The 24,035-nt window shown below is 41.2% G+C and overlaps 1 protein-coding gene across 1 annotated transcript; it reads left to right on the plus strand.

The window, feature by feature from the left end:
• Positions 1–9,088: 9,088 nt before the first annotated feature.
• On the plus strand, positions 9,089–19,800 carry KCNJ2 (potassium inwardly rectifying channel subfamily J member 2). The gene is made up of 2 exons (XM_081945664.1): positions 9,089–9,209; positions 14,437–19,800. The coding sequence occupies exon 2, from the start codon at positions 14,640–14,642 to the stop codon at positions 15,915–15,917; it is 1,278 nt and encodes a 425-aa protein (XP_081801790.1). The 5' UTR covers positions 9,089–9,209; positions 14,437–14,639; the 3' UTR covers positions 15,918–19,800.
• The last annotated feature ends 4,235 nt before the right edge of the window (positions 19,801–24,035 follow it).

Consider the following 24,035-nt stretch of genomic DNA (forward strand, 5'->3'; position numbering starts at 1 on the left):
GGTTTTGGAATTGTTTATTAAATACACAGTCTTCTTTCAGAAAAATACAGTAATTTGTATGACTGTTCAAATTAAGTCTTAATAGCATTGCTGCTATATATGCCATCAACACAGAAGCTATTTGTGACTGAATAGAAATTGAACAAGTTGTAAAGCAAAACGAATGGGAAAATAGAACATATTTTAAAAATGGTATGGGTGAATGTATCATATATTCTACACTGCAAACAGATAATAAGTTATTGAGCCAATAACTAGAAGAAAACAAACCTTCACCTTTAATAAGGGTTAACATTTCAACTGTATCTCACCCCTTCTTTCTTAGGGTAGTAATGTAACAGGAAAAGGTCGTTTTTTAAAACAAACTTTTCATGTAACATCAACTTCCTTGTGTGCTAGTCATTAAGGAAACATTTGTCTTTAAACAGATGGGTTTACTAAGCATTTAACAACAGCAAGCATCTGAAGCTGTGGTCCTGAGTTCTTTCTGGGCTTGTAAATCTGTGTGGAAAACAAGGCACACACCACTAACTTTTATGCAATGAGGAATTTGGGCTATATGGAAGATTGACAAGAGTCAATTACAATTCTATCCTCATGTATCTTTAACAAGATCTGGATAAATGAGGCTGCAAAACTGTGATTTGTCTGAAGCCCATTGGGAAATTTCACTGTGCTAAACAAGTTGGTTGTGCCACATCTACATCTATCACTATAGCCAGACTATTAAGCAACAGGCTACACCAGCAATGGCAAACCTTTTTTGGATCGTGTGCCGTAAGTGGGGGGAGCGCAGGGGGGTCATGTGCGGGCGTGCCGCACCCATAAATGCAATGCGCGACACCCCCCCCAGTGCACATGTGTGCACTACAGGTGCGACCACCCCCCATTTTTGCATGCTTTTTTCACCCTCCCCAGGCTCCAGAGGCTTTATAGGAGCCTGGGGAGGGTGAAAACAGCCTCCCCCGCCCCCACGGAAGCCCTCCGGAGGCTTCAGGGACCTTCAGGAGGCTTCCCTGAAGCCTCCGGAGCAGTCAAAACGAACCTCCAAGCAAACCGGAAGTCCATTCGCGAACTTGCGGTTTGCCCGTAGGGCTGGTTTTTTGTGCTCCGGAAGCTCCAGGGAAGCTCATGAAGCCTCCGGAGGGCCTCCGGGGGGCGGGGGAGGCTCTTTCCACCCACCTCAGGCTCCTATAAAGCCTCTGGAGCCTGGGGAGGGCGAAAAATGGCTTTAAAAGGGGGTGAACTCAGCTGGCCAGCGTGCGCATGCCCCCTGGCCAGCTGACAGGGCAGTGCCTCACGTGCCCTGACAAATGGCTCCGTGTGCCACCTGTGTCACGCGTGCCATAGGTTCGCCATCACTGGGCTACACTTTGCTTGGACTCCTATCGAATTCTGGTGCTAGCAAAGTGTAAAAAACCCAATGAAAAATAAATGTATTTGCTTCTTTGCTCCAAATTATTTGAGTCTATTGCAGGAGACCCTACATCATTTCTGACAGATAGCAATACAGTCTCTTCTTGAATTATACTTAATGGTATAAAAGAAGATAGAGAAGAAATTGATTGCCAAGTATTTTCTGATAGTTTTCAAATGTTAATCGGGTCTTTTCTTCCCATCTTTTCTTCCCCTTAGGTAACAATGACTAATGTAGGAAACCTGGATGTTACCGGTAATCATATGATCTATGATATTTTTGATGTGGGTGTTGTTACTTAACAACCCTTAATCCTAAAATCAATCCAGGAAGTCTACAAATAGGCATTACCATTGCCAGGACCTCCACAACATTGGATTTTATGCAGCTAAGTGGTAGGCTGTGTTTTTTAACAGCCCTCCAAAATATACTGCATTAATATAAGGGAACCTACTTCTGATCCTTCAAAACTTTTTCAAGAACAGTAGCTCATTATTATCTTTATCTGATATTTAGCCCCAGCAATTTAAAATATAAAAAAGAGGACATTTAGTCCACATTTATGTTTGTGCATTTTCAAAACATAATAGCACTTCAGTCAGGTTTCTGCAAAATATAAATCAAATATAGGAAAGTGCATGCACAGACAATTGACTTTTCAAATTCTATGTACTATATTATTTATGTCATTAATATGAGATAACAAAAAATATGTAGATGTTAGATTGTCATAGATTAGCTCTAGATAAGCATACCAAGGGCCTATCTAAAGCAGAGGTTGGCGGTTCATTTTCTCAAGAGGCCACATGAGACTGTTGTAGAGGACTGTCACGAAGGCCCTTTCTTCTGCTTGGAAATCTCTTAATAAAATTGATTACAATTGCTGCATTCTAGTCACATCTGCTTTCTAGCGACATGATTATTTTTACTCCGGCTCTCTTTGGGTGTTCATGGTCTTCCTCTAAAATCGCATTAGAAGCTAAAGCAGTGATGACAAACCTTTTGGGCTTGGCATGTCAAAAATCCAGAAAATGTCTGATTTGACTCTGCTGGCATGTGTCTCTCTGTCGCTCTTTCTCTCTCACACACACAGGCACACACACTGAAGAAAAAGAGAAACAATTCTCTAGATCTCCCTGGTATTTAGGCCACCCTGAACAATGGCACTTGGTGGCAGCGCAGAGGCAGGGCCTGAAATAGAAGCCTGGCCCTTGACTTCAGCCCTGGTACTACCATTGCCACTCAAAAAGGCTGCATTGCACTATTCCCCAGGCCCTGCCGTGAACCTCTTTCCTTCAGGTGGGCTTTCTGTTTACCTGAGGCTGCTCCGGGTCACACAAGGCCTTTGTTCTTGAGATGATTTCGGAGAATGCTCTTCTACAGTCTCTGCAACCTTTGAGAAGCATGCAAAAGCACGTCCCGTTCTCACATGATATTTTGGAGGGTCATGTGACAGAATGCCCCATTCTCATGTAGACTCTGAAAGTCATGTGAGAACAGTGTTGCTGAGTTCTTGCGTGTCATCCCAAATGTCACGGCAGGTCACCTGTGACACACGTATTATAGATTCGCCCTCACTAGTCTGAAGGAAGGCAACGATTGCTTTTCTGTCTCTTGGGAAGCTATGGCACGAAGGCAGAGCGCATGCCACCATATTACAGCAGTCCTCGAGTTGCAAGAGTTCATTTAGTGTCCAAAGTTACAACAGCACTAAAAAAAAGTGACTTACAACCATTTTCCACACTTATAATCATTGCAGCATCCCTGTGGCCACACGACCAAAATTAAGACACTTGGCAACTGACATATATTTGTGACAGGTAGTGTCCTGGGGTCTGTGATCTCCTTTTGCGACCTTCTGACATGTAAAGTCAATGCAGAAACCAAATTCACTTAACAACAGTGTTATTAATTTCACCACTGCAGGGATTTACTTAACAATGCTGGTAAAATGGCTCACTTAATGTCTTCCTTAGCAACAAAAATTCAATTGTGATTGTAAGTCGAGGGCTACATGGACCCTCCATACATGATTTCTGAAAACACCGGAAGGCAGCTCCAAAGCAAGATCGAATAAAGCAATTGGCCAATGCTACGTTCATTCAATTAGTAATTCACAGAACAGTATTTGTGAAAGATACACTTCATAAGTGAAAAAGAAACTAATTATAAAGACTTCCCCCTACAACTAAGTGGGGTTTAAGCCATTAAAACACATTATCCACTGAAATAACTTGTTGATATAGGAATGTGCATTTTTGACCATGTGCCATATTTTTCTTGTCGCTTCTTTTTCTAATAAAATTATGTTAGCCAATAAGATTATTTCATCTATAATCTAAAGTTGCTTCCAGACAAGGCTTTTATTATGCAATTGCCTTGCCTTATTCAATTTTTGGAAACTCTGGATGATGTCTTATTTTTCTAACTTCCTCTCCCCCCCCCCCCAATAATTCCATGGTTTTCTTACTATAAAAATGTCTGATAAAGAGGGGAATAACTGCAGAGTCATCTTTTGATCGATGGTTCCTGAGGCATTCTGACAGGAATGTGCTCCAAATGTTGACAAAAAATTAAAACCAAATGACAAAGCCCGGCAAATGAAGTCTCCTATTGTCAGAGTTTTAAACTAGAACGTATACAGCAGTATACAGGTAGGCCACAACTTATAACAATTGAGCCCAACAGTTCCATTGCTAAGCAAGACCAAGCAAGACAGTAATTAGAGTATTAGACAAAATGGAGTAATCTTGCAGAATGAAAACTTATCCCTGTAAAAGTAATATCTTTCATATTAATGTCAAAGATGAAGAAAAATAAACAGGTAGTCCTCAACTTACAACCATTTGTTTAAAGACCCTTCGAAGTTACAGCGGCACTTACGGCTGTTGCAGCATCCCCATGATCATGTGATCAACTTGGCAACTGGCCTGTATTTATGACAGGTGCACCATTCTGGGGTCATGTGATCATCATTTGTAGCCTTCCCAGTTGGCTTCTAACAAGCAAAGTCAATGAGGGAAGCCAGATTTGCTTATCACGTGATTCACTTAACAACTAGTGATTCGCTTGACGACTGTAGCAAAAAGATCGTAAAATGGAGCATAACCCACTTAACAATTGCCCTGTTTAGCAACGGGAATTGGGAACTCAGTTGTGATTGTTAAGTCAAGGACTGCCTGTACTTATTGCTGCTGTTTTAAGTTTAAAGGAAGAACGGCCCATTAGTGCGCGCTGAGGCAATGAAACTGTGATTCACAATCTCTGTGAATCTATGTCAGGGGTGTCCAAACTTGGGAACTTTAAGACTTGTGGACTTCAACTCCCAGAATTCTGGGAGTTGAAGTCCACAAGTCTTAAAGTTCCCAAGTTTGGACACCCCTGATCTATGTGGACCATAGTTTGGAGAAGGGACATCCTATTAGACCCTCCCTGTCCCAACGCACACACACACACACACACACCTTCTAAATTTTGTCCCTTCTGGAGGACAACAGGTCAATAAATGCTTGTCCAAACTGAAAATCTAACTCTAAAATGCTTTTAAAAGGAAGATCTCTACCTATTGCCCAGGTGCTGACTCAGATGTACTTGCTGATGACTATCAATTCATCCAACTGCTTTCTCTCCATTTCTCTAGCTGTTAGGCGTTATCCTTTGGGTCAGAGGAGCCTATCCATCTCTCTTGCTCATCCAATCTAGCAGGGGAAGATTAGGCTCCAATCCCCAGGTTCTTGCTTTGCATTTTTCTCTAGGCATAAGTTTGAACTTATTATACATTAGAGGAAGTAGTCTTCCTGGTATTTGGAGTCCTCCCCTTCGGGACTACTCTATTAATGGAAGACTCATTGCCACTTTTCTTTTCTTTTTTAAATGGTCCTGATGAATGATTTTCTTCCTCAGTTTAATACTCAACACTTCCCAGAGGCTGTGACCACTTAATATGCTATCCAAAGCTTACTGAATGAACTCAATCCCTTAGGCTGAGCCACAAATTAATTATTTTAGCCCAGCATGTTGTACACACAACACACCCAATTTTGAGGTGGGGGGGGGCTGAGTGGGAAGACAGAATGATGTGATCAGTCAAGCACTTGGCTGCTATTCCTCTAAGTTTGGGAAACTTTTACTCACTTCCACTTCCTCCTGCCTGGAAAAAAAACATACAAAGGGAAGACGCAATAGGCAAGGCCAAGGCAAGTGAGCCAATGGAGATAATTGGTACCATCATTTACTCAGCCTTCCTTGCCCAGAGAAAACAAAGCAGGAGGATTGAACGGATAGTAAGCAAAAAGCCAGTGCTAATTGTATTGTTGTGAACTGACTAGCTCTTTTTGCAGACAGGCTGAAATGCATTCAGTCAAGAGGTAGTAACAAGTTCCTTGGGCAGACTGGTCTGCTTAGAGAGCCTCAACACCTACTTCTGCTCGGTCACTTACTGTTACTGAGCTATGCTGCCTACTGGACTCCTTGTGGTAAAAACACAGCCATCTACCTGGATTTTCTTTTGGGTAGTACAATAATGGAGCTTCTACCCAACGCTATAAATGCTGGCCTTTTGGTGAGCTGCAATGACATGAGCATCTTCCTTGAAACAAGACATGACCTCTTTCTCCTGCCTTCTCCCACCGGATAGTGTGGAGAACTGGACACCAACCTCACCAAACCACATACAGACAGAAGAAGGGAACCTAGAGGTGGAGCTCTTGCCTCAACAATCAGGAGGCTGTGGATTTGACCATAGGTAGAGGCAGATGTAGGGTCTCCTGCTTGGGCAGGGGCTTGGACTAGATGACCTGCAAGGTCCCTTCCAACTCTGTTAATCTGTAGTTATTCTTGTTGTCTGCGATGGGGAGCAGGTACACTGCTCAGGTTGTGCCTTGAAGCAGCATCATACTGTAGAAGTAATTCGCTGTTGGGCTGCCAATATTCTATATCCACTCTCTTCTTTCTTGCTATTTTCTCCAGAGAAACATAATTCAAGGCTTTTTTTTTTTTTGAGGAAAGATGGAGTTGCTTTCCCTTAATTTTTTCTCCTCAACTGAAAGGAGAAATAGCTATTTATCCTTTCTTCTTTTCATCAATGGTTTTGTTTCCCTTTCAAGTTAAAAGGGGCAGCTTTAAATCCCCTCCCCCAGCCCTAGATATTTAAAATCACAGGTAATTTTGCCCTCAGTTTTATTACCCCTTATTATATGCAATCAAAGGGTGTATGGGTGTTCTACAAAAACACACTTTTTTTGGTACAAGGAGCACACATAGGAAATTTGAGTTCTTTTCAATGCCACCTTTCACTGGCCTGCTTATCCATGGATGATTTTTAGGAGCTCTAATTAAAAAACAGCAGTTTGAACTACTCATAAATAAATGCCTTCTTTTTTTCCTGCTCCCTTCTCTTAAGGTCAACAGGCCCAACCTCAGCAGCTGGATCACTCAAAACCATCGTTTATTTTATTTATTTTTTCATTTCCTAAGCAATGCCCTCTTTGCTTCAACCATCTCTCCTTCTACCTACATTATTGTCCTTCAGCCCCGACTTCCCCCATAGACTAGGACAGGGGTCTCCAATCTTGGCAACTTTTAAGACTTGTGGATTTCAACTCCCAGAATTCCTCAGCCAGTTCTACAAGTCTTAAAGTCGCCAAGGTTGGAGACCCCATAGACTAGGAAAGCTCCAGCTACGCTCCGTCCTCTACGAATCAAAAACGACCCCAACAGTCTCGGGATTTCAGCAGATCTTTCAGAGCGACCGGCACCGAATTCCACAGGAAGAAAAGGAGGCGGATAAAGTTGCTCCCCTGCTGCCTTCTGATTGGTCCTTGAAGCAGAGAGGAGGAATGAATAGACCAATAGGCACCATGAGCAGAGATGCGAGCCGGGAGGCAGTAGGAGGCGCTGTCTCAGAGTTGGATGATTTGTGAACTTTTGGGGGGCAGTCCCCCCCCCCGCTCGAGATATTATTTTAGACACTCACTGATTTAGCTGGCAGGGAGGTGTGTTTTTTTAAATAGCAGCCACTGGTTTGACGGCAGACGCGTGTGACTTGTGTGATACTGTACACAAACACTGATTTAAGCGGCGGAGAGTTGTGATTTCATACAGCAAACGCTGATTTATGTGGCAGAGAGACTTAATGGGCGAACGGCTGCTTCAGGGCCAGATAACAATTTAACAGTAGCAGAGTTGGAAGGGACCTTGGAGGTCGTCTAGTCCAACCTCCTGCTCACGCAGGAGACCTATACTAGGGATTCGAACTGCCGACTTTTCTGATCGACAAGCTCTGGGTCTTTGATGAGAACGGCGATTATTTCTACTCTTAACTCAGTCACGGAGAATAGGCGATCGCTAAAAGACTACACCTACTTGACAGCTCGCAATCAAATTAAAGACCCCCATTCATAATTGCACGCCGGTAAAAAGAGCGTAGACAATTTTCGTGCCCCCAGGCTGCCGAAAGCAAACCCCTTTCGAGTTTTTGGAAAGTCGAAATCTGCTAAATCTCCCACAATACTTCTTCCAATTTTTTCTGCTCCCTTTTCAACGTCTCCCGATTTTTACTGCTTCCCATGATTCCCCTCCTTTTTTGGCCAATCAGCTTTTCACACCTTCTCAATCTCCCCTTCCTTTAGAAGGCTTAACCCCCCCCCCCGCAAGCTCTCTTCCTAATTGGATCCATTCCTTTCTTCCGGCTCACCACCCCATGCTTAATACAGGTCCTAACCCCCCCCCCTTTTTATTAACAAATTCAATTTCAACAGGATGCTCTCTTTCCCCCTAACGTTGCATTTACTCGACGGTAATCTGCACTTGCTACCTTGCAGTAGAAGCATCTTCTTTTACAGGTCTAGGCACAAAACTCCCTGCGGGGTCAACCTGCGGGATCCCCGGCAGGTCTCTTTTCAAGACCGGACCTCAGCACAACTCTTCTCCCCCCACCGCGTCTGCTTCATCGCAACCCCTCGTTAATTCCTCTCACCCATTCTTCTTTGGTTGAACAATTGGCGAGCCCTCCGTCCAGTTTGGCTGCGTGCCTGAATAACCGACCCTAGATTTGTTTTGGTTTTTTTCCCCTACCTCTGCCTCCCCCCCCCTCTTTAATTCCCTTTCTTATCTTGATGCTGGTCCTCAGCCCCATCAGAGCCACATTTCCAAATCTCCGCGGCTAAGCAATACCCGCCCAGCCTTCCTTCCCCTCTCCTCGCGTTCCCCGCCATCTGCTTCGCAAAATCCGTCCCCAAGGTGTAGCAACCGCAGGATTTCCAGCCTCAGAAATATTGGGGACAAGGCGGATCCTGTTCCCGGGCGGGGGCGCAAGGTACCCGGTTTCCCCCCCCCTCCTCCCTTTGCGCACCGCCTAGATAAATCTTGCCTCGTTCAATATACTTTTGCGGTCTGCAGAGTTGCGGCGGGTCCCCGCGAAGACTTCGGCGCAACTGAAAGGAGCGTAGAGCTGCCCGGAGTTAAATTTTCACTCCCCACCCCTCTTTTTCCCACCGTCGTCCCTCCACCACATCCCCCTCGCTTCCCTCGGCAAGACTCCCTCGGAGGAGCCGCTGCAAGTCAGCCTCAGGCTCCGCAAGCCAGCCCCGCGATTCTCATTGGTTTGGCTTCAAGAGGTGGAGACACATGAGCCGGTATTAAAAATCACATGGGTCCTTCAGGCGGCAGCTTATTCAGTGGTTTCATTTGCAAGGGGTGCAGCGGTTAGCAGCGGACCTTCGGCATGCTTGTCTGGATCTTACGCTCTTGTTCATTATAGTCATTCATTGGGTAGCTTAAAACTCACCCGCAGGTAAGGAAGAGATTCTTTTTTTTTTCTCCCGGAGAACGCCTAATCGTCTTTTTTCTAAAGGAGGAAGAAATAGAACTTGCAAATACTTTGGTACTGTTGATACTCGATGCAGAATTCCAACCCCCACAATAATATTTCTGAGTGTCGGGGGTGAAAAACAAAAACAAAACTCTCTTCTGGATTGAATAGAAGCGGAGCGATTTTTTAATTTTATTTCCTAAACTCCCCATTTTGCGGCTGCTTTGCAATTCTCCTTTGGATAGTTGGTGAAGTAGTTTCCAGGTACTTTTCTCGTTCATAATCGCGGCGATTTATGCTTTTCACTGCAAAGAAGCCCACTTTGCAGTGCTGCTTTTCCTAGAAGTTAGCAAAGAAAGCTGCTAGTTATTAGTTGCTCTCTTCTTATTTTTGCTGTTTCCTTTTTTTTTTGGCCCTTGATTACAAAATAAAAAAATAAAAAAAATGCTGTGACTCAGGAAAAGGTCACAGCATCTAAGCCCTTAGGTTTGCCTAGTGCTCTGTATCTTTCACAATCATCTAAAATACCACATGTTGACTATTCTTGTTCAGCATGCACAGAAGCCTTGAGTGGATTTCCCCCCCCCCTTTTTTTTTGAGAAAGGAAGAGAAAAGAGGGAGAGAGAGAGAGAGAGAGAGATGGATGTTGTTATTATAGGTGCCAAGAACTGGAAGCAAAAAAAAAAAAAAGCTGGTGAGAGTTTTACAGCTTGGTAGAGATTGCATCACATTAACTTGATTCATTAGAATTTTTTCCCCATTTAGATTAAATGATTTTCATTATGCTTAAAGCCTAATTTAACGGATTTTGCCATCTGAAAATAGTTTCTTCTTGGAACGTTTTAAATTGGGATCAGCTTCAAGCAGCTTTAAGGACTACTGTGAGCAATTCAGACCTCTTATCATGCTCTTCTCAACTGGGGTATTTCTGCTTTCCGGAGTGTGCGGGGTGAGCCTCTCTCCTAGGCATGATATGTGTATGCAGCTGCCTGCCTGATATGCTCCACCATCTTCAGTCCTTTTTCTATATTTCCATCTACAAAAAGTGGCTTATCAGTGACGCTGTCATTTGTAGTTACATCGTCATCCTCATCTTATATAAACAAGCTGGCTAGGTGTGTTGCCAGCATTGCTGGCCCCTTTGTTTTTGTTTTTTAAATGCTTTGATTATGTCATTAGGAGGGGGGGACATAGAATGGAGGTGGGATGAAGACACAGCGAGTATTTGCAAAGAGCCTGGCAGACTCTATTGGAAGAAAAGAGCATTGATGTGAGCTCTCTGTTCAGAGCCATTCTGTTTACTCAAAGGCACGGGCAAGGAGCAGTGAGCTTCACTTAGCAACATGTGCCTTGAACAGCCTCAGTAGAGGCGAATACTGGCAACTGGGAAATAACTGCTGTATGCTCATTAACTATTTCTCCCTCCCCTTCCCTCCCCAGTCCTTTTAGCAACTAAAATCTCTCATCAGCCCCTCTGTGCTCTGTTTTTGCTCCAAAGCTGCTATGTAGGTGCAGTTGATTTAGATGCAGAACCTATCAGCTTGTACCCCTTTTTCTTGATTCTCTCCCAGCTGTCAACACCTACTTCCAAAGTCTGAATGGAGGGGGGGGGGGTGTTAACCAAAAGATTCACTTTCCTTTTCTAAAGCTGTAGAAGGGCTTTAAAAAAGGGCACTGAGTTGATCCATGAAGCTAGTCCCAGACATTTTTTTTTAAAAAAAATTAGGATGCGAAAGAATCAGCTCTATGGGGCAATTCTGTAGCATGTAGACTCACAATTCCGTTGGTGTTTTAGCCAGGTGGAGTGTGGGATGTCTGCTGGTGGGCAGGAGAAAAGAGAGACAGGTGGGCTGGAGGGACACACAAGCTTTCTGATGACATGTGTCTTGGTAAATATTTGCAGCTATAGGAGGAAAATGCACTGTCAAGCATGATGCTTGATACCCTATTTTGGATAACAGGCTACATTGCTGAGTGGATTGTGCATCTGTGATAGAAGAGGAAGGGAAAGAAATGTTTCTGCAGCTAAGAAATGGCCATTCTGTTGCTAGAAACAGTTTCTTATAAAGCACCTTGCAGAGCATTTTTTGCCAAAACGTATACTCATTTTGTGCATTTGGAGGAGGACTGCCACTCACGGCGTTGAAGGAGTTTGCTTTGTATATATGTGGCGTATGTGCAAAAAAATGTATCTTCTAAATATTTCCAGAGCCGATTCTGCCTGGATTGGTATTAGAAGCCAAATTCCTAATATGCTGCTCTCATCCTTATCTGGAGATTGAGTGCATTTGTTAACCTCTGACCCCATCCCTTTTTCTTGCTGCTTAAAGGAATGTAAATTATGGAAAAATAGCCAAGATTGTAATAAACTGAGTGTGATGTGCCAGCCCTTTATTTTCCAAAATTCTAGATGAGGTCTCAGAGCACTCTAGAGAGTTATAGTCCAGATTTTTTTTCTTGAAGGGTCAATTTATCTGACCTCCAATGAGGCTTTGCTTCCAAATATATAGTGCTGATAATAATTTGAATTTGAACAAATGCCCACAAATCAATTTGGCTTTGTAAAATCTTATTCTGTATAGACATCTTATGTCCCATGCAAAAAAAAAAATATTCCTTTAAATCCAAGGGTTCTCCTGTCTCATTTCTCTCCCTTTCTCTCAGTATTTTACAACCTGAGAACTGAAGTGCATTTGAGAAACTCTGCGTTTTTGAAAGTTACCAGTAGACAACGCAGCAAAAAGCTTGCAGATGACAAATTTCAGGAAGTTACTAATCAAAAACCAGGATAGAATTCTGCTTATCCCTCTGCTTTATATTTTCCTCATTCAGCTATTTAGAAAGAAATATATCTAAAGTACATAACATATGCAGGTGGAATTCAGAAAATTAGACAAAAGGTTTGAATAATATACAAATCGTACAATATGATTAGATGGCCATAATATCGAAGAAAATTTCCCTTCTCTCGTTAAGGTTCTAGATTACTAAAACATATGGCATAAACTGATATTATGGCACACAAATTGTTACTCTGCGTAATTTATTTGATATCCTGCCTTTCCTCGGGAGCTCAAGGCAGCTTACATGAAGATCTCCTTTCATTTCATCTCCACAGCAACTCTTTGGAATAGATTGGGCTGAGAGAAAGTCACTGACTCAAGGTCATCCAATAAATGTTCACAATGAACTTAGATTTGAACTTGGCTCTTCCCACTTGTAGTACAACACTTTAACCACTATTCCACATTGGAAAGTTTCACTTAAACCAGTGATTTTTTTTCTTCTTCTTCTTTATTTAAGTCTCTGTGTGGGATTTCATATTGTTCCTTTTTAAGGTACCGCATTATGAAGGTGCCGTCTGTATAACTTTAGAAAGGGGGCTCTGAATAAGAGGTTTGCCATCAAGAATAAAAACAATAAATCGATGCAGCACTACTAATGCATTGTCACCTACTGCATTTTTAAAATCTTTGGATTTTTATGCAAAATGTGAAATGGATATATTTCACTAAGGAAGAAAACAATGTTTGCTGTGGTTTTGGTATTTAAAAAGCTACAGTCCCATATGCTGGAAATAGTCTACTTCTAAGTAAGCCTGCAAGGGACTCCTGAGATGCCCAGAGGGCATTTTCTTCTGATTAACCATGCTTACAATTATGAGTTTTATGTTTGCAACATGTGATGCCAAGGACACCCAACCACTATTAAGCAAACTTGAAAACAATGACACTTTAGTTTTGAATATAATATATTAAATACAGGTAGTCCTTGAGTTGTGACTGTAACACTTACAGTCGTAAATCATGATAGTTGCAAAATGGATTGTGACCAGATCCACCCTTACTACTTTTTAATGGTGGTCATTAAGCAACTGGTCATAAATTAAGGACTACCAGTATATACATGTATGTATGAGTACTGTTCAGCTAGCATTGGGGGTGAGGAGGGGGGGGGGAGAACCATAGCTCTTTTGTTCTTCAGGTTCAAGAACACACTTGTCTTGTAGAATTCTGTTTTGGTTGAAGAATATTTTAATTAACGGCATTGCTTGGGAAGAATTAAAGCCATATGTTTCAAAAGAATACTTAAATGAAGAAGCAGGTTTTTAAATATGCAGGTAATGTGATGCAGATTAGCTGCTAATTGGTCGGTTGTGACTTGTGGCTTGGATTAGAACATGGATCCCAATCAGGGCCCTTAATTGTTGTATGTCACTAATAATGTAAAATCAGGGCTATTCTTTATCTTGCTCATTAAATGCTTTGTATCCCTTAATCCCAAGTTTTTTTTTCCAATGTATCTATCCATTCATCATCTGTCCATCCATCCATCTATCTATTTTTGCATGGACAGCAAAGGACACATGCTTATTCAGTTATACCCATTGCCTTAAAAATGCAAGTGATTAAAAGATATAACTTTCCCTTCATAAAGCTATTCTTGGGTCTTGTTCAGGTTTCCATTAAATTTTTACTGCATTTCCAATACATTTTGTAGTTTTCATTCCATTAAAATAGCTACCATGAAACTACTTTGCTTTCACAGTCAGGAAAATAATAAAAATAATATTCAGTTGTTGCTTTCTAATACTTTTTAAGAAAAAAACTTTCAAAGGGAAATCAAACCTGTTGAAAATGGATTAAAACAAGAAATTTAAGGAGTTTTCCTTTCCAAAATCTCAACGTTGTGTGAAAGCAGAAAACTTGGCAAGGGATATGGGTTACAGTGTAATATTTGGTCTTTAAAAAAGAATTCCCTTTGATATCACTTGAAAGGTTTCTAGCAGTCTTAAGCCAGATCTGACAAGCTGAACCTCCGATGCCAAAATGCTATCAGAATAATCCCATTGCTGAATAGTTTCAAAAGGCTTGCTGTCTTGTTTTGCAGACAGGAATTAGATGGCATCTCTAACACTTTCTGAGACATATACAATTTTAGAATAATATCATTATGGTACTTTTTAAAAATATAAACATTTGATTTGTGTATATTGCATGGACATAGATGCTATATTCAGGATATTTGATGTTGATTTTCTTTTCAGGAGAGTTTGATTCTACAGCTATGCTAAGTTACCACTGAATAAATTATGTGTTCCTTGACTAAACAAAATTGAGCATGCCAGGAATAAAAAATAGAGTGGTAGGGGAGAGAAAGAGAGAGATGTTTCTAGCATTTGCTGATTCTTTTCTCCCTCTTATTACAGGTCATGTCTCTTCCTGGTTAGGGTTGTGAATATCAGAAGGTTCTTCTCGGCACAGTCAAGGTTTGACGGAGGCACCAGCTTCGCCCTCATTTTTTTTCATCTGAGTGTGTTCACAAGAACATTCAAAACTGTTTCTCCAAAGAGTTCTGCAGAAACTCAGACTGTTTTCTAAAGCAGAAGCACCAGAGTCCACGTCGGAAGCGATGGGCAGCGTGCGAACCAACCGCTACAGCATCGTTTCCTCGGAAGAGGATGGTATGAAGCTGGCAACTATGGCAGTGGCCAATGGTTTTGGGAATGGGAAGAGCAAAGTACACACCAGGCAACAATGCAGGAGCCGGTTTGTCAAGAAGGATGGCCATTGCAACGTCCAGTTCATTAACGTGGGTGAAAAAGGTCAGCGATACCTAGCGGACATCTTTACCACCTGCGTTGACATCCGCTGGAGATGGATGTTGCTTATCTTTTGTCTGGCTTTCATCCTCTCCTGGCTCTTCTTTGGTTGTGTATTTTGGTTGATTGCCTTATTGCATGGGGACCTAGAGGAAACGGACAAACCTTGTGTGTCCGAGGTGCGCAGCTTTACTGCAGCCTTTCTCTTCTCCATTGAAACGCAGACTACTATCGGCTATGGCTTCAGGTGTGTCACAGATGAGTGCCCTATTGCAGTCTTCATGGTGGTTTTCCAATCAATAGTTGGCTGCATCATTGATGCCTTCATCATTGGCGCTGTCATGGCTAAGATGGCGAAACCCAAAAAGAGAAATGAAACTCTCATCTTCAGTCACAATGCTGTGGTAGCCATGAGAGACGGGAAACTGTCCTTGATGTGGAGGGTTGGCAATCTGCGCAAAAGCCACTTGGTGGAAGCACACGTGAGAGCTCAGCTCCTCAAATCCCGAATCACCACCGAAGGAGAATACATCCCTCTGGATCAAATAGACATTAATGTTGGGTTTGACAGCGGGATAGACCGTATATTTTTGGTCTCGCCCATTACAATTGTCCACGAAATAGATGAAGAGAGCCCTTTATATGACTTAAGCAAGCAAGATATGGACAATGCAGACTTTGAAATTGTAGTCATATTGGAAGGCATGGTGGAAGCCACAGCTATGACCACTCAGTGCCGTAGCTCATATCTAGCGAATGAAATCCTGTGGGGCCATCGCTATGAGCCGGTCCTGTTTGAAGAAAAGAACTACTACAAAGTGGATTATTCCAGGTTCCACAAAACATACGAAGTGCCGAACACGCCCCTTTGCAGTGCCAGAGACTTAGCCGAGAAAAAATATATCCTCTCGAATGCAAACTCATTTTGCTATGAGAATGAAGTTGCCCTTGCGGGCAAAGAGGAAGAAGACAGTGACAATGGGGTGCCTGAGAGCACAAGTACAGACACTCATCCAGAGATGGACCATCTTAGCCAAGCAGGGGTGCCCCTAGAACCAAGACCTTTAAGGCGAGAGTCTGAAATATGACTGGGAGGGGCGGGGGGAATACTTTCTGCAATGTTTAAAATGTATCTCACCGTAACGGGCATGCTGCATTGAAAAGTGGCTGCAAACAGGTTTTCAGCTGATGGTACTGTTGGACACAGACGGGGCAAGCAGCCCCTAAGGAGTCAAAACCTGAGCTGGTTTTCAAGTGCTGTCTTCAGAGTAGGTACAGCAAGGTGTGAACTTGGAACCTGAAGCACTATGTCTACTAATTGCTAAAAGGCACATAATGTTGTAGAATAAATTATGTATATATTTTTTTACAAAACTTGAACCTGCAGGCAAGCTTTGGATGAGCTCTATTGTTTGTTACCCATTGTTTTTCCTCCCCAAATGCTTCTCCCTTGGGAACAAGAACATTTTTAATGGCATAACCAAGGCAAGAGTTTGCCTTGTGGTGGTTTTTTTTTTTTCCCCTTTTAAAAATTGCTGCTAACTACTTGAACACAAACTGTAATTATTTTTGTCGCAGTTTAATACTTGTTTCCTTTTATATGTATATGTACCCTTTCAAACAAAGAAAAAAAAGGGGGACCTCCCCAGTCTTGACTTTGTTTATTTTAAAGCTCTGTCCATCAATTAAGTGACTGGCGAACTGGGAAATCTATTTGTTGAGGCCAGTAACTCAGTACCTAGAATCAATTTCTCTCCCCAACTATCCAGTTACAGGAAAATTCTTATGTAACACAAGGTCATGCAGTAGCCTATAGCAAGCTATTTTTTAAAAAAATAGTGCTTGGAAATGGCATGAGATTCATTTCACCCAATATATGTTTTGATTTCCAAACTACCCAAGTGAATACCAAAGAAAAAAGATGCACACTCTTGCACAGTGGACTTTTTATTTAAATACAACAGGCTGCTTTCAGACTATTTTTCCTCCCCTTCAGGTCCTTCACGTGTGTATTTTTTTTTTACTGCACCTTATTCCAAATCTCAAGTTTAGAGTGCAATTAACAGACTTTTTTTTTTTTGGCTCCGTTGCCCTGGTTTAGGGCAATTCCACCAAGAGTTGTTTAATTGCGACAGGTAACAAATCTAGACATAGGTAGTAGATAAATAGGCTTCCGCAGTTTTTTTTTAAAGGAAAAAAAAAGTTGAGTCAAGGGAAGCAAACACCTGTCCTTTCCTGTTTGTTAAACACCAGAAAACTCTGGTGTAAAATTTAAGGTTAAGCCATGCATACATTCCAAAGTAAGGTCTAGGATGTAAGCCTATAATAGAAGCTGACTGGCATTTAGGGGAAATGAACCGTTACATGTAACCACGGGTAGGGTTAGGCTCTGTAAGTTACATTTGTTAGAAATTGGCAAAGCGTTTGTCCAGCCATGTAGGTTACTGGGAGCACAGTTGCTGCAGAGTCTCGGGAGAGAAGGAACTGACATGGGGTAATCTGATGCAAGGTTCACCATGCAGTGGTTTTGTGTGTTTTTTGGCATAACTTCCCCTTACCAGAATAGGAGAACAGAAAATGACACTGTGCTGTTACGTTCTGCTCAAGGGAACATTCGTTTGAAGTGAACAATACTGTAAAAGATTTCCCCTTGTTGGGGGGTTTAATGAGTGATACATCTTAGGGTGATCAGTTGGGTGCAGTAGCTCTACCAAAGCCTTTGAACCATGACTTTCATGGTATTTTTGGGTCCCTGGCCAAGAATGCTGTACACTTATCTGTGCCTCTAAGATCAAGTGTACCCATTTAGCTGCCCCCTTAGAGTCCTCTCCAAAGGCCAAGAAGAAGGATGTCACGAAGGAATCACACTCCAGATTCTTTTACAGTATTGAATCTCACTGTATGCCATTAAAAATAGCTTGTTCTGGGTCTAGTACTGTTGATTAAAACAGCTCCAGCGAGATTTGGGTGTCCCGATTGCTCTGTCTGTCTAGAGACGGTGGCATTTTCCCAGAGAGGATGGAATTTAAGCAGAGTTAGATGGATTTGAAGCTCGAGGAATTTTTAACCGTAGACAGGGGTTTTTTTGTTTGTTTTTTTCTCTTCCTCTTTATCCAAATATTGTTTCTATACCATAGACTGAGGCTAAACTCTAAAGAAAACAACCACGCTCTATGGAGAGAGTTAAATCTGCATGGCAACCTGACTGGAGCCCAATCAGGAAAATAAATGAAAAGCAATTGAAGGTGATTTCTGCTGCTATCGTGATATATATTTTTGCAAAGGAAAATAAAAGTGCAAACCAAAGAGTATTTAGTAATACGTTAAACAAAGCGAGGCAGAAGCTACTCCAAAAATGCAAAGAGCTCCCACTTGCAGAACTTGAGGCATTAAGTGGAAAGGTGGGTTGACAAAGTGTTGAATATATATTCATTTTTAAAACAAACACACTCAGAAAGGGATTTTTCTAAAAACCATAAATGTTCTTTTTTTTGGCACAGAGTTGAGATTTCCAAGATGCAGGGTTTTATGTTTTCAAATTTTTAAAAACAAATAATGTACATTTTTATAAAGTTTATCAAGTATTTTTTCATATTTAAAGCCAAATGTAAATAGAAGTCCATTTTAAAAAAAGGAAAAAGAAAAAAATGACAGGAGATAAGGTCAAGTTGGCATCATTTAGAACCTACGATGCTGCTGGTTAGCATGGTTTTTAGCAAATATTTGCAAGCCTTATGGGGTTTCTAATGCAATGAGTTTTTTGTTATTTATTTAGGCATGGATGTTTAACCGTTGTGTTTTTTTTCCCTTGCTATTGGCATTTTTTTCATGTCAGATTGCTGGAGATTTGATGAGAGTGAATAATCAGTTGCACTCTTTGTTGGATTATAATTTTTTCTTCAAGCAACCCTTTGTCTTTCCTTGTATATGTATCTGTTTGTGTGTGTGTGGGAGGGAAATTGCTGCAAAGAAAGTTCTTACATCATGGTACCTAATGGCCCTAACATGTCTCTATAATTATTTTTAAAATAAAACAGACAAAAGCATGCCCGAGGAGATGTAGTCTGGATCCCATGATCCTTCTAAAGATATACAGACGAGTTATTTTCATAATAAGGGCAATTATGCCTAATCATAAAGGGCATTTGTTCAAAGAGTTGAGATAATATAGATCTGTGATGCAATCATTGACCACTTACACTGATGGGAAATTTCCTACTGATTTTGCTGGAATGTGAATTGCTCACTCAAGTCACCAAGCTGCAAACATGAGGTCAGGGACAAACAGTAATTTTCCTATTCCCTGAAAAAAGAAAGCCAAAAATACTTGAATGGGGGCCCTTCATATACGGATCTGTTTTACACAAGGCATGCTCAAGAGAGAGAGAGAGACTATGAATCGCTATTGCTACTGTACTCATCTGTAGTCCGGTGTGCAAAATTAAATGTTTTTTAAAAATCACTAAGCTCACTATTTTGGTTGGGGGCTAAGACATAGTTAAAACCACAGTTGCTCTTCCATCTCTTGTGCATGCTTTTGGCCAAGACAAAGGGTTCTGAAGTGGTTATTTTTGTCCTCTTATGTCCATTTTGTATGTGTGTGTTGTGGGAGGGGGGGAATTAACAAGGTAAAACTGAGAAGTACTGTAACGTCTTTTTGAAAAAAAATGTTGGCTGCTGTTAACTGTTTTCAAGTAGCAGAGGGCTGCGTAGTTGCCATCCCACGGGCAACCTGAGAGAACTCCTTTTTTTTTTCTTCTTCTCATAAAAGGATTTCTGTCCAGCAGCTGTTTGTAAGGTGAACAAAACTATAGGCATTTGACAATCCTTCTCCCTTACGATTTCCTTACTTGCAGCCTTTTGTATCAAAGTCTTCCTAATGTACTGCACAATTCATGGACTGTACAGATTTTTATATATATATTATGTCTTATTTTATTATTTCTAAATAAAGAAATGAATATTCTTGCACTTTTTATGTTACTGGCTTTTTTTATAAATATAACAAACCCCACAAATGATTACCGAGGTTAATGGCACAGTCACTTATACAACTATACTTCTTTTGGACATAGTTGACCTTGCTTCTTGAGTTTGCTGGGCATTCGTGTCCTGTGGAAATAGTAATAATTGGCTCTTTATAATAGCTGAAAAATAAAATACATTCAGGAGAGTGACGTGCAGGCAGGGGAGGCACAGCCTCACCACTGTCATAATGAAAAGAAAAAAAATGTAAAAGGAAAAAGGCAAGAGCTGAGGTCAGGCTGAGCTAGTTGCTGGCTCACCGTGGATGACTCTGCTTAACTGTTTTAAAAAGCCTCTAAAAAAGCGCCCTCTACTATGAGGCAGGAGAACTGCATGCCTCCTCTAGTCTGACTTTAGGCGTTTTATGATCACTCGAGCAGAGTTAAGCAAGGGTTAAAAGCCTAAAAATTCCTGATGTAGGTGAGGCACGTAGTTCTCCTGCCTCATAATAGAGGACGCTTGTTTGGGCGGGGCTTCTTCAGAGGACCCGAGGCAAGAGCAGAGTTGAAATCCTCTCTGAAACAGCTGGAAAAGGTACGTGTGGGTCAGAAGGAGGGTGAGGAATTCAAACTTCATCCTCCTGGTGCGGGGCTTTGGGCAAAGGCTGGAGGGAAGGGTTAGGGTTTGATTGCAGGCAGAGCCACATTGCCTTTTCAAACCTGTAATCAGTGAAGCTGGGCTGGATCCTTCCGGGGCTGGGGGAAAGTGTGTGTAGTCCAATCCTGTGTGTGTGTGTGTGTTTGAGAGAGGGGGGAGGGAGGAAGGAGGGGAAGGGAGAAGAAAAAGAAAAAAGGAAACTTCTTTCCCAAAGGAGAAAAACAAATGCTGTCCCTTTAAATTGGAACTGAGCATGCCTGGCTATGGAATTCTGGGAGTTGAAGTCCACAAGTCTAAAAAAATTTGAAACCCACCATTGGGTCAGTGCCTCACCAGCCATAAACCTCACCACATGTCACTGATTCAGGAGGTTAATGCCGTTTGCTTCTCTATCCTCAACTCTACAACATTTTAAGAAGATGCACCAGGATTGTATTTCCTTAGCAGCTTTTTTACTAGTGTAGAATCCCCTACAATTGCAGTTTCTTGTATTTGTAGACAAAACAGAATTCTTATTCTTCATTACTTATCATAGATTTTACAAAATGCAAGCATTTCTGGTGGTTTCCTTATCCCTTGCCTTTTCCAGGCCAGGCAACATTTCAGAAAGGAAACCCTTCATATTGCTTCATTGGTAAACATTTTGTGTCTTTTCTTCAATTTATTCTGGACAGCTGAAGTCTCAGTTTTGCCTGAGATGGAAGAAGAAAGAAGGTTGCAGTGACTAATACGGCATTAGGAAGGCTGCTGTTTATGATGCATTATATTTCAGCCCGGTAATAGCGCATCTGAATTGAAGGCAAACAGTGACAACCTAAAACCGAGGCCCTAATCTTTGGGGGCCAAATACACTTGGCATTTGGAGAACGTCTCACAGACATGCTCAGGAAAAATTGCTGTAGTTTCTAGAGGATGATTTTTTAAAAGATAATTCTTCCCATCCTAGATGCTGTTGCCCTGTTCCCACCCCTGGGAGGAAAGTGGGGAGGATAATCTATTGCAGTTTCTCCCAACATTTTATTTCTGAAGAAAGCGCCTGGAATCTATAGGGCAACCAGTGGCAGTTATTAGATTTATATCCTGCCTTTTCGTCTAGGATGGGGATGGCAATCCTATGATATGCGTGTCACAAGTGACCACCATACATTTTTGGGTGACAAACAAAAATGTGTTGCTGTTCTCTGGCCTCTGGACCCTCTGGGGGTTATGCGAGAGGGGCCTGTTCTCGCAAGGCCTCTAGATCCACTGAAAGGCACATGAGAAAGGAGTGTGCTTTTCTACTTTTTTCGGAAGCAGCCAAACCACACAAGAGCATTCTCTAAAGTTATCAGGCCTTGTGCAACCCAGAGCTGCTTCGGACAGGCATTTTTTTTCCTGAGAGATAAATTGAAAAATATTTACAATTAGGTACTTATTTATTAATATTTATTAATAAATATTAATATAAATTAATATTTATATGGCTGGGATGTTTAAGCTGGTGTTCTTAGAAATTCAATCTATTCCCCCCCCCCCTTGATTCCGGCGTACAGTATAAGTTAAAACTTAGAAGCAAATATTAGATTTTTATCTTGCCCTTATTACTTTATAAGTAACTCAAGGCAACAAACATTCATAATACGCCTTCTCTTCTTTTTCCCCACAACAATTTTGTAAGGTGGGTTGGGATAAGAGAGCGACTGGCCCAATGTCAGGTGACTTTCATGCCTAAGGCGGGAATAGAACTCACTGTCTTCTGGTTTCTAGGCCAGCACCTTAATTACTACACCAAACACTGTAATTTTTATTTGATTTTTTATTTGTTATTGATTAATTGAATTTAGATGGGGGAATAATTTTGTTTTGATTATCTCTGATACTAAATTTTACCCTGAGGTTTTTTTTAGTTTGGGTCTTGCACATAAACTGCTGAGAGACTATTTCATGATAAATGCATGAAATAAATATGTGACTGAATTATATGTGCAATGTGATCCAAAGGGGAAAAAACCCCAATATTTGCCCAGGATTTAAAGCAAAGATACTTGCCAGGAAAATTAAGAAAACTTTCAATCCAGCTATGCTGAATATGAGTACCCCAACCTGACAGTACTGCTGTTATCAGTGCCACCATCTTACTAGCTTAAAAAAAAGAATATAAAATTGTATGTGCTCACTATTTCCATGATGCTTCAATCAGACAAGTTTTAATGCCTGGCGTTCAACATATCATCTCTTCCTTGACTTGCAAGAGCTTCACTAATGGTAAGGAAGGTTTTCAGAGGAAGGTCACAGAGTCCTTAGCATACTTTCTAGTTCCTCAATTACTTCTTTAATCAGCAAGGATATTGAGCATAACAGTTTAAGACAATTTGCTAAATTCCAAAGCAACAAACATGTGGAAAACAGCATCTCTTTGCCATTTTGCAAATTACATATTGCAGCTTGAGATATAAATATTGCCTTTGGTTTCTATGATTTGATTTTTGACACATAGTGAGCTATGCTTTTAGAAATAGGTGACATGTTATACTTCTTATCCTAAGCAAAGTGTAGAATTAAGTAATGATAGAATCTTATAGGGGCTGAAAATGACATTTGACTCCTTTTTTTTTTTTTTTGCAAATTATGCTGTAACTGGCTGTGAACTGCCCTGTGTACATGTTCATCATAAACTAATCTGGGGTTTGAAACCTCTAAAATAATATAACCTTCAGTTTCTGGGTGATAGTATGATGGCTACATGTTTTTACAGTTTGATATTTTGAGATGTTTGAAATGTCTGCCTTTCTTTGCCTGGTATTTCTGGAAATTGTGACCTAATATCTCTGAAAGGAATTAGGTCTGGTAAAGTGGTCATACACTATTCCTATCACAACTGAGTGTGCTGAGTTTAGCTCAGTTATACACACACACACACACACAACTATCCAATAGAAGTCTATTCATGCCTAAACTAAACACATTCTGGAACAAGAAGATCCAAAGGCTTCTAATTGTCATAGATAAGGTGCAACATTTGGCTATCGTCTAGAAACCTCTTGATCATGTAATTTAGGTGGTAAAACTAGGCTGGTAGTAACTTGGTGGCCTGGGTCACTGGAACCGGCAGCGCCCCATGCCTGCCACGCCCCCGAACCGGTTCTCCTACATGGGCGCCATCTTGTTTTTCGGTTCTGCGCATGCGCAGAACAATTTTCAGTGGAATTTTTTTTCATTTTTTAAAGGTTTTGCGCATGCGCAGACCTTTTTATTTGCAAATGCTAAGGTGACCAACCGTCCTCCTTTAGGGAGGACAGTCCTTCTTTTGTAAGTTCTGTCCTCCCTCGAAAAGTGTCCTCCTACATGTCCTCCTTTTCGATATTTGAAGGCTAATCTGTTGCGCGTTATGTGACGTATTTTATTAAACAGTTTTTAATGGTGTTTTTTTTACTTCATCGCAAGTATATTGAACAGATATTGAATCTTGTGTTGAATTTTTATCTAAAGAAATGCTAGACATTAAAATAGACGACAATTGTCTCTTTGAATAAATTAGAAGACTGAATGTATATTTAAATTCTGAAAAATTAATACAATGGGAAAATCAACATGTTGAAATTGAT

Source organism: Natrix helvetica (assembly GCF_964273705.1).
Source record: "Natrix helvetica genome assembly, chromosome: 1".
Taxonomy (NCBI): domain Eukaryota; kingdom Metazoa; phylum Chordata; class Lepidosauria; order Squamata; family Natricidae; genus Natrix; species Natrix helvetica.

Excerpts from the sequence above, each read along its gene's own strand:
- KCNJ2 (XM_081945664.1), top strand. The coding sequence starts at position 14,640 with ATGGGCAGCGTGCGAACCAACCGCTACAGCATCGTTTCCTCGGAAGAG.